The sequence below is a fragment of the Punica granatum genome, chromosome 4 (genome assembly GCF_007655135.1).
Source record: "Punica granatum isolate Tunisia-2019 chromosome 4, ASM765513v2, whole genome shotgun sequence".
Lineage (NCBI taxonomy): Eukaryota > Viridiplantae > Streptophyta > Magnoliopsida > Myrtales > Lythraceae > Punica > Punica granatum.
In genome coordinates this window covers 3,522,278-3,533,708 of record NC_045130.1, presented here as the reverse complement: position 1 = coordinate 3,533,708, position 11,431 = coordinate 3,522,278, and the positions used below count along the sequence as shown (strand labels likewise).

Genomic DNA, 11,431 nt, shown 5'->3' with positions numbered 1-11,431 from the left:
TACATAAGTCATTTATAAGACCCTCGCTCGATACGGCATGAAATTTGCATATATTATAACCCGTCGCAGCATAAAACCGAGTTCTTTAATAGTGTTTGTAATTGTATTATATATTTCCAAGTGCAGCATGAAGGTACTAGACATCCTCATTGCCACTTTATTATTTTACACATTCAATGGCTTTAGTCGATAGTACTGAGAATCTTTCAATTTCTTTTTGTATTTTGAGTCAATCTTCGCTAGGATATTGGACATAGTAATATGCGACTTGCATGTACTACTGAAATTAAATAAGCTCCATTAATTGAATAAAATATATATACATTGAATTTTTAATCCGACATATGTTTTGTGGTAAAAGTAAGATTCTATTGTTGTCAATTTCCATCTTACCTATCTTTTAAGGGAAGAGGAAAAGAAAATGAAAAGTTGGTTTCTTTTAAGAAAATCAATAGGGTGTGGTCTGATAATCTAAGAGTGCGAGTTTCTATAAAGACACTTGTAGTTATCCCTTAATTTGAAGAGCCTTCTGTAAACTGCGAGAGTAATGGAATAAAATATAAACATCCCTCCTTTTTAGGAAAAGGATTTAAAGAAAAAAAAAAAAAAAGAGGCCTTAAGCAATTTATTTGATTGACTTCACATGGACTTCTTCGTGGATTCACTTGAGAGTGTTTCTTGGGGCGAAACTTATTATCAGTTCAATCCAAAAAGGCTGACAACTACAGTAATCTTATAAATGATACTACATTTTTAATTAAATAATTAACTGAGAAAAATAAAAATTAAAAGGTGTTTAGAAGAGTGAAAACTCTATTTTATTTTCTTTACGGCTATATAATATATATATATATATATATATATTTATAAAAAAAAAGATTCATTCTAGAACAACAAAGTGGCTTTTAACAATAAATAAATAAATTTATCTCCGTAGTTGGATTCATCATGTTTTCCAATTTTGAAATTTGTGCCATTTCCATTGGCGTTGAATAGACATATTTGCATATGGAATAATGGTGCGAGACATTGAGATAGACATGATTATATGTGATATAAATATGGATTATCGCAATCACAAAAGAAAAAAAATGAATCACAAAAACTATATTCATAAAAAAATTACAAAAAAAAGGAACAGAAAGATTCTTTGGTCAAATGAATTACATTTAATATGTTGTATAGACTTTACACTTAGATGACCTACGGGTTTCTTTTTTCTAATAATTTAATGTAGATAATAGATACTAATTACAACCGAAGGACCATTCCATGTACAATGGTGCATTAATTATTATTTAGTGATTACATGTATGCACGCATACGTGTATATCTATTGTATGTGATATTTGTATCAAATAAGTAAGATGACATAAGATAATAAAATACGAGATATCCTTAATTATAATGAGATTGTGAAGTCTATATAATCTTCGACAAGCCCCGAGAAAAATAAAATCCAAATGGAGTTATTCTTCAAAAAGTAAGATGTTATCGATCATCAAGAATATTAGATATCGTCTCTTACCCGTTCTTCAAAGTTGACTAGACAAAAAGAACATCCATAACTCAAAGACCCAAAGAATAAGAACAGGGACGGGAGGACGCCACTGTCTCAACGAGAGGACGCCACCTGTCTCTCTCTCTCTTCTTTTTTTTCTTTTTTTCTTTTTCATTTCCAACTTTCTATCCTCTTTTTACATTTCCTACAAACTTTCAATTGTTTAGATTTTTGTCCCATTCTTTTGATTTCTTCCTACACCCTCCAAAAGAATTGTAAAATTAACATATTTCATTTATCTATCCATCTATTTATACAATTAACTAGAATAGCTCAAGTCATGCAAAAATGGAGCATGCTACCACTTTGATACTCACATGCATTTTCTCTTATAATATATTACATGTCACTCATGTTTATATAAAGTTACAGAAGAACTAACAAGGAAGTTAATGCTGCCCGAGTGTTATAATATTTCTCCATTATAAAGTCTCTAATCGATCCCTCAACTTTTGCCTTGAAGTGGCTATGCGTAATGCATGCAAGGATTGATACAAATTCACGATATCACACACTACTCACTATTGCATACTATATTTTTTTTCCCGCAGCAAAGCACAGACTATTTCCCTAGTTTCATATAAATCTTCATGTCTATCATAATATATAGTGATAGTGATAGTGATAGGGTCAGTATCTCGAATTTTCTAATGAAGCATGTGTATTTTCCATAGATGGTGAACTTCCTAGAAAAATTAAGAATGCAAACATGCACGTACGTAAGTGTATATATATATATATATATATAGTTAGATATTTTGTTATATTAATTTATGGACTAGTTAATGCTTATAGCTGGTTTAGCTTGGTAAGCAATTCATAAGCACTAGATTTTGTGATATACCCACTCATGGTTATGGAATAACCATTCTCCATATGCAATGCAAGAAGAATAGTTGTTTCCTCACTTTTAAATCCCTTAAACAAACAGATAAATGTGCGAGGATAGTGCGTAATCCTTTTGTTTTATATGGTAATTGGGAAAAGCACATATATATGAAAACTGGAGAATCTACACATATATAAAAGCTGAAGCGAAGCATTATATGATGCTGCATAACACGAGTCTAAGCTATAAATGAGTGACTTTTCGAGTCTCGCTTATGAAATTTCAATAAATGGCATAGTATTAAAGTGCCACATCATTGATGAAATCCTAAAAGTCTCTTAACTAGGTTACTGACTAGCGAAATTTTAAAAGGTCCTAACTTATATGAAATTTTAATGTTGTGTTTGGTTTCATAATAAAATTTTAAAATCGGATTTTGATTTTAAAAAAAAGTGGTATAAATGAGACCCACAATTTGACTTTGTATGAGTTATTTTGTTTTATTGTGAAAAAAAATGGTATAAATGAGGCCCACTCTTTGAGTTTGTATGAGTTATTTTGTTTTGTTGTGAGTAGAATTAGATTAAAGTTGTGATTTTAAAATGTGATTGGCAAACCAAACAAGCCATAAAAGTTTATAACTCAGAAGTCCAAAAGTCTCGTACTTAAAGGACGTCTGAAAATCGCATGCATAGTGGACGTGTATCTCTCTTACTGTTGATGAAGAAATATTTTCTCTTTGAATTTTCATAATTAGGGACCTATTATTGTTATATTGTTTCGGCTTTTCTACCTAAGACATGGAGGATGTGGTAATAGCAAGATTCTACATAATTTTAAGACGATGAGGTCATGATTTATTATCATGATTTTGTTAGTCGAAGGTAATGGGCTTTTCCATTTTCTGTTGATAAATTTTTATTTTTTTTTATTTTTTGAGTTTGTTATATTTTGATGAATGTAATTGTAAAGTCGATTTCAAGTAATTTTCTAATGTGCATACAAAGTAGTTATATGATCGAAGAAACATTGTGGAATACGTATAAGTTTGTTGATACTATTGATTTACTATTATATTATATGTACAAGTGATGCCACAATTTAAAATTGATATATAATGTTGAATTAGTTACTAAATATATAAATTTTATATGGTAAACTGCATATTAGACAGAGTTCTCATATCAATTATTCTAATTATGTATATCTCATGTTCCTAATAGTGCTAATCGGTTTCGTTATTTCAATAGCTCTAGCTCGCGCATATGCGTTGGCCTTTCTTTTAGTCTAAATAATTATCAGCGTTGTTCCTTAACAATTTGATTTGGGACTTTCTTACCCTAATTTTGTATTATTTGACATGTAATGATTTGTTGTTATTTTCTTTAGGCTCCAGTCTCCTCATATACGCCGACAAAATGAAGGGTCCAACGAAATCATCATAGAATATGGGAAATCGAGTCTATGTCCACTTGAATTTGTGTAGGTTCAATTGCAATTATCCATATCAATCAATGTATGCCTTTGAGAGATGGTATTGTGTCCCATGGGCCTTAACTTGTTTGGGCCTTTTCGGATTAATGGGCTTTCTTTTGTAAGATATAATTGGGCCTATTCCATCATCAGTTAAAATGTGGATCTCTCTATCCACTGATCGTCCTATTTTTTGCATGAACTTTAACAAGCGAAAGGTTTATGTCGAAGTTCCTCGATACACTTTCAATGAAAGGAAAAAATTATCCTGTTGGAGCAACGTTATATACTTTGTCAAATATATTGGAGCTGGTTTGACGTAAAACTTACGTTGAAGTTTCTCGATATATATATATATATGGCTGCCCAAATACGCCAATAAAACATCAGTGAAATATCATAATAGATATCAATTATTTCCTAATCATCTGTTAGATTTCTAATGACTCGATTTGGTTACTTACTTATACAGGAACAGGAATGACCAAACTTCTGTCCAATATAGTGAAAACGTGTATACAATTTGGACAGCGGACCAAATGAAGAGGAGCACTTCACCTTTTTGAATGATGGGGACAGAACCTTTAAGGCAAGGGAAGGGCTAACTAGTGGTGGTGGGTGTCAGATATATATCAGGCATTAATACATTTCTCTGCTATATATTGCATGTTACCCATACATATATATGTTTGACATATTTGTTTTGGTGGACTTTCCATCCACGCCATGTTAATTGTATACACCTTACTTTTCTTAATTATCTCGGCCTCCCAAAAAGGAAGATGGCAAAAATATAAATAAAATAAAATAAACACAATTAAACTCTAATTGAGACAACTTTATACACAATGTAATGGTTCAAAACTCATTAAAAGTATATTGTGGTCGGGGCTAAATCAACGATTGAACGAGACTAATTCTAGCTAATAGTTGAGGATGGCTGTGATCTTACCCAAAAAAATTAAAATAAATGAAAGACATGAGACTTTTTTATGAATGACACTGAATTTAGTTTATTCGGGTTCTCTTTGTTATTCCGTATTGCTTCAAAACAAATACGTAGCATAGAGGTACTACTAGATCCAGTATTGATGAATGTTCATATGTGTTGCCTAGCTACCTTCTGGCGTGACATTATTTGGCTTTTGAAATTATCATAATGTAAATGTGTATTTGTAGATAACATGATTTGCGGCATTAATTGGTGCCATAATTCAAAGGGGCCGATGATCGAGTAGTTCGAGGCAAAGAACCAAATTGAAGAATATCATAAGACTAAGTGCTGCAGCCCAATTTGGTATATATGGTTTGAAAATGGGGGGAAAAGAGAAGGTAAATTTATTATTTAAGATCACACAGGATGCACATTGACAAATCCATATATACATACATATCCATACATATATATTGTATGTATTTGCGTGCGTGATGCAACATTTTCCATAAGTTTGAAAATATCAGATTCGATTTAGGTTTGGTTGAAAGAGGACCCATCTCTACCTTTTACTATGCAATAGTCTAATTTACTATTCCCTTGCAATTTGACCTGATTTAGAGCCAAGACTAGTTGAGGAGAAGAGCAAATATATATACCGTAAATGATCATACTAGCTGCAATTAAAAGGGAACTAACCCGAGACGTAACCATGTAAATTGCTGACGTGCTAACAACATATGCATTCGATGTTGCATATTCTATTCACAAGATTTTGTTTGTCTTCTATATATATATATATATATATAGAAAGATCTGGTACTTGACTTACCTTTAATAACTATTAATAACTGACCGGGGCCACTCGTATTGACCATCGGGGCATCGAATCATTTAATACCTCCCGATTGGGTGTTATAACAACATTTTTAGCACGATAAGGATCAGTTGGGCAATTGTCTTCTATCTCTCGCGGGTCCATCGTGACTAATACTTTGAATTCGCATTAAAATTAAAGGGAAGAAAAAAGAGTGGTTGAATCATATGATAAGATCAATTCTTATCTAGAGGTCAGGTTATATATCACTGGTTATAGTTATCACTCGTGCAAAATACTCGGATCTTGCTAAGATCTTTTTTTTTAAATAAAATAAAATAAATATATACATAAATAGCTTTGAGCTATGCGCACGTAGCATGGAGGATGACATTGCATGGAATGGACAATAATAGAACTAATGAATGATATGATGATGGATTTGATTAAGAAAATGATATAAGAGATGATGGGGCCAGAAGTACAATCCCTCTAAAGCTACTCCAACCAAATTAAGTGATGTCTTTCAAATAAAAATGAATTGATTCAGATAATTCGAGATTTATTTTATTTAAATAAAAATTTTATATTCGAATATTATGAATAAAAAAAATTATAATTATAAAATTTTTACCATCTATCAAGTCAATTCAATTCGAATTGAATTAATTAGAATTATTTATCCGTTTGATTTGTAAGTTTGATTTTAGAATCATGATTTTGATTTTAACTCAACACACTACACAACAAAAAATACACGTTTCCCAAGTCAAATTTATAATATCATCTCATTTGTTATTTTTCACAATCAAAATTAAAATTAAAATTAAACTTATTTTAATTCTAAAATCAAACGCACCATAAATTTGTGAATACCAACTATCATATTCAAAATAATGGTGTCTGTTACTTTCTTCTTTCTTTTTCTGTTATTATCATTTTATTGATTGATTGATTGATATGATTTCTTCTGTTTTTCCTTTCCTACCCGGCAAGAGTGAAGTGGATAGATGGGAAACAGAGTGGGAATACAACATCTCGGCCCCCACGAAAGAACGAGAAAGCTCGATCGGTTTTTTAGTAGTGTCGATCGCATAGATTGTGCGTTTAACTGTTATCCGGTTAGAAATGAAATATAGATGAAGAACTCACGGTCTAATCAAATATAATTCTGATCTGTTTGGTTTTCACAACTGAATTTTTACTGAATTACTTATAAGTGATTGATTCAGTAAATCAAATTTATGAGTGTTTAATTTAAAAGGTTATCCTTATTAGATACAATGTGATTGATATATTTATTATTCAATCATTCACATCATGTGTGGACTGAATTAGTTTTGAAAGCGTATCGTATAGAATTGATTAAATGGGAAACAAACATGCTTAAAAGATTCATTTTAGGATTTTCTTTTTGTGGAGAATTATGAGAAATATCCTATGAATTTGCTCTTTTTTGAATTTGAATTCTATAAGTTTCTTTTTGATTATTTTAAGTCCTAAAGGTATGCTCCGTCAAGCACTTATGAGTTATGATCCGAACAGTTTGTAAAAGAGAAAAAAAATAAAGAGAAAAAAGAAAAATAATAATAATAAAATAGAAAAAGAAGAAAACTCTAGGCTGCATCTTCTCTTCCAAGGTGCCGCCACCTTAAACCTCTGGAGCCACCGTCCTTCTCCCTCGGTTCCGGCAAACTCACCCCCACCATGAGCGGCTCCAACTCCGACGGCGTCTCAAGCCCCCCTGCACGGTCGGTCCCTTTACGGCGAGCTCCCTTTTTCAGCGAGGTGCTAGATACGGTATGATTGATACATTTATTATTCAATAATATCTAACTCAAAAGATTAATTGGTTAAGAATATTTAAGTAGAGTATGAATTATACATTAAAAAAGAAAGATAAATAATTGAATTTATAGAGAGACGGATAGCATCATCTTCTGAAATTAATTTTTTGAGTCCTCGTCATTTATATAAACACAGTGAGAATTCAATATTCACAATTTTGAATAAGTCCAATGTGAACTTCGAAAGAGGTTACATAATTCACCCACAATAAATGAGACGAGAGAATCTGAAAAGTCCAATAAAGGAACTGCAGAATGTGAAAATTGATTATAAGGGATGGGTCGAGAGCCTAATTTAGTCAATTATTAAAGGAGTTTATTTATTTTTAATTACTTTTGCAGATACAAGACGATAATCATAAGAAAATAAAAGGTCTAGATCTAAAAAGATAAAGTGAGACATCTAATTAGACATATGGATCCCCCGGGCCCACAACTTTATGACCAACCCAAGAAATTCCTGCCCCAAAGTCGAGCACGCGTTTGCATGCATTAGCATTAGCCCCAAGCAATAAAGTATCAACAATACCATTCCAATCTCACTTTCAAAAATTTTCAAATTAGCTTCCTTGTTTTCAAACACGATTTCTAGTAATCCCGTACTGGAATCTTTCTAAAATCCCTCCTAAATCGTCATAAAACTCGTAATCGAACGGCTTGCAATCGTGGCGACGACCCAGATGATGGAAAAAAAAAAAACACAATCCTCTTCATTATATTGGTTTGAAATGTTATTGTTAGCAATCACGGTACGTAATTTAGGGGTTCCACCCAAGCAACAGATTATATATATTTGATACATACAATCCTATATTAATTCTATAAAATATAAATATACGAACAATCCGTAAAGTGCTTGGTAATCATCACTCAAGCATTCACTTGGAACATGTACCGTCTCTCGAAAAATACCACGAAGATTATAGCTTTTCATAGAATTGTCCAAAGAACAATATTTACCTTTTTTGCACCGAATTTTTTTTTTGTTTTTTACCTTTTGATGGGTGAAGAACAATATTTACGTGGTTTACACGTAAATTATTTTGCAGAAAGCGATTATGATCTCCTAAAAATTTTTGGCCTTTTATATCTAAAAGGAGAAAACTTGATTGTTACGAGAAAGAGGATATAGAATAGTAGTACATGTTTTCGCCTGTCAAGTAATAAGACGTAGATTCGATTCGCGTTGTGAAACTATCCATACCATTTTATTAGCTATTTAAATTTTTTATTTGATTGAATTGGGTCGACGAGTTTCTTTATAACGGAAAAATAAAAATCTCAAAATCTCTTAATTATCCCTTCCTCCCTCAGCTGTAAATAAAATTAAATAAAAACAGACAGATACACACCACATTTTCTCCCAGCAGTAATGGCTTTTGCCGCTCTCCTCCTCCTCCCTTCCACTATCATTGCCGCCCGCCACCACCCTTGTTCCCCCGCCGCCCCTCACCAATAAACCGATCATTCTCTTCTTGTTCTTCTTCTTCTTCAATTCGTCTTCTATCAATCAATCGTAACTGTTTCAATATATGGGCCGTTACTTCTCATGCAATGACGAGTCCGCCGTCTCCACCTGCGATCCCTACAACTGGGACTGCAAGAGAGTAACCGCCACCGCCGGCGGATCCAGTAAAGGGCGGCCCCCCGGAGCCGGTCGTAGTAGTAATGCCTACGGCAATAAGCCGGCAAGGATCAGGAAGTTCTGTCATTCCGAGCTCGTGGCCGCTACGGGCGGCTTCTCCGCCAACAGCTTCCTCGGCAAGGGCAGCCACGGGAGTGTCTACCGGGCGGTCCTCGATGGTGGGAGGCTGACGGCCGCAGTAAAGAGGGCCAAATTGCCTGCTGGCGGCAACTTCTACGAGAACGAGATCGAAATCCTGTCCCGGGTCCGAGGACCGAGGCTCGTCAACTTAATTGGAGTTTGCGAGGAGGACAATGAATCGATTGAGGAGCGGTTGATAGTTGTCGAGTACATGCCGAACGGGTGCCTTTACGACCTCCTGCACCGGAGCCATCGACCGCCCGGTTGGACTGACCGGGTCCGGTTTGCTTTGCAGGTGGCCAGGGCGGTCCGGGGGCTCCACGAGTCGGAGCCGCCCGTCATCCACCGGGACATCAAGTCGTCGAACGTGCTGATCGACGGGAAGTGGAACGCTAGGCTGGGAGATTTCGGGCTGGCCCTGAGGGGACAGGTGGAAGACGTCCGGGCCCGCTCCACGCCCCCGGCGGGGACGATGGGGTACCTTGACCCCGCGTACACCGCCCCGGGGGACCTGAGCGAGAAGAGCGACGTGTTCAGCTTCGGAATATTACTCTTAGAAATCATAAGTGGAAGGAACGCGATCGACGTTAATTATAGCCCGCCCTCAATCGTGGATTGGGCCATCCCACTAATCAAGTTGCACAAGTTTAGAACCATTCGCGACACAAGGATCAGCCCGCCTGCAGACCCCGCAATCATGCGCCTCATGGCAGTGTTGGCAGCGCAGTGCGTGAGGGATGATGCTCGGAGGCGACCCCGCATGGCGGAGGTGGTGGAGAGGCTACAGATGGCAAGGGAAAGGGTCCGGGCGATACGAGTGTGGGGAAACTTGAGGCAGGGTACAGACCCAATCAATAACGGGGAGGACGTAGAGGTGGCAGTCGAAGCTAGTGACGAAGTCGGATGGTCTAAGAAGAGTGGAAGGAAGACTAGGACTAGGAAAGTGTCCAATGTGAATCCTATTTCGAATGTGGAGTCCGGGAAAGACGGATCGGGTGTGGCTACTGAAGGTTGCGGAGGTGGGCCGTCGGCTTCAGTGGCTAATCATCAAGTGGTCAGGTCCAGATCGGTGGGGTCGTCTGGGTCGAGTTCCGCGAGGAGGAAGCAAGCGGGCCATGGAGCGGCAGGGAACAATAAATGGGCGGTAGCGGTGAGGCTGAGCAAGTCCAGGTCTGTGGGTGCGCGTCTACCGGATTATTCCCGTGGGAGGGTGGTGTTCGGTGACGCGGATTGTGCCGTCACCGGCGGGAACGAACGGTCGTCCGGGATGATTATCAAGTTTGACAGTGATTACGAGGAAGAATCCGACAGTACTTTGCTTGAAAAGCCAGTCGTTGTTGTAACTGTAAATTAAATTGATGGATCCGAAGGCAATTAGTGGAGAGGCAGCTCTTCAAACGAGATCAAATATCATCCTTTCTTTTTACGATATATGAGAAAATTCACATGTTTATTTGTTAATTATAATATATATCTGAAATTCTTTCTCTCTCTCTCTCGATAATAATGATATATCTGAAGTTCTTTATCAACTAAAAAGATCAAATTTATCTTTAATTACTGACCTCCCCTTGATTATAATGGACGGGACCTCCGTCTTCAGTGTCGCGATGTGATCGGAGCAGTTGAGGAAAATAAAATTGTCTTGGGATGAAATGGCGTTTTCATGCAACTGTCCTCAAGAAAGAGGCATAGGGATAAAAAATAAAAAAGCTCCTCAAGGGAAGAGATTTCGGGTTTGATGTCCGAGCTCTTGGAACGTACGTAGATGATATGCGTTATATGTTAAGATGGGGTTTCAATATTTATTTGCCACTACTATTTTTGTGATGCTGTTAAAGTATCGTATTCTCCTAATTAACGGCCGTTGTATAGCCCCAAATAGAGAAATTATGAAGTGAGAGCTGGTGACCCAACCGCGGTAGGAGTAGGGGCGGGGTGCATTATCATTGATCAAGGATTATAACTCATGAACCTATAAAACTAACTAATCGATTGCGCGAGCCAGTTATAGGAAATATGATAAAAGTAAATAAACAAATATAAATATGATCTTATCTCTTTATTGGTATAACCGATGTAATTGTTAATTGAGGAATTTCAAAGGTGTCGAAATTATTTCAGGAATTGACATCTTCCGTTACACGAATAATTTTTGGATCTTTAAGCTTTTTATGAATTGGCACCATAATTTTTCGACATTTC

At 36.0% G+C, this 11,431-nt stretch overlaps 1 protein-coding gene across 1 annotated transcript; it reads left to right on the top strand.

Annotated features, from left to right (window-relative positions):
* Positions 1 to 8,777: 8,777 nt before the first annotated feature.
* LOC116206138 (serine/threonine-protein kinase-like protein At3g51990) lies at positions 8,778 to 10,717 on the top strand. The gene has a single exon (XM_031538911.1). The coding sequence runs from the start codon at positions 8,994 to 8,996 to the stop codon at positions 10,578 to 10,580; it is 1,587 nt and encodes a 528-aa protein (XP_031394771.1). The 5' UTR covers positions 8,778 to 8,993; the 3' UTR covers positions 10,581 to 10,717.
* The last annotated feature ends 714 nt before the right edge of the window (positions 10,718 to 11,431 follow it).

Coding starts and splice junctions, on each gene's coding strand:
- LOC116206138 (XM_031538911.1), top strand. CDS start 8,994: ATGGGCCGTTACTTCTCATGCAATGACGAGTCCGCCGTCTCCACCTGC.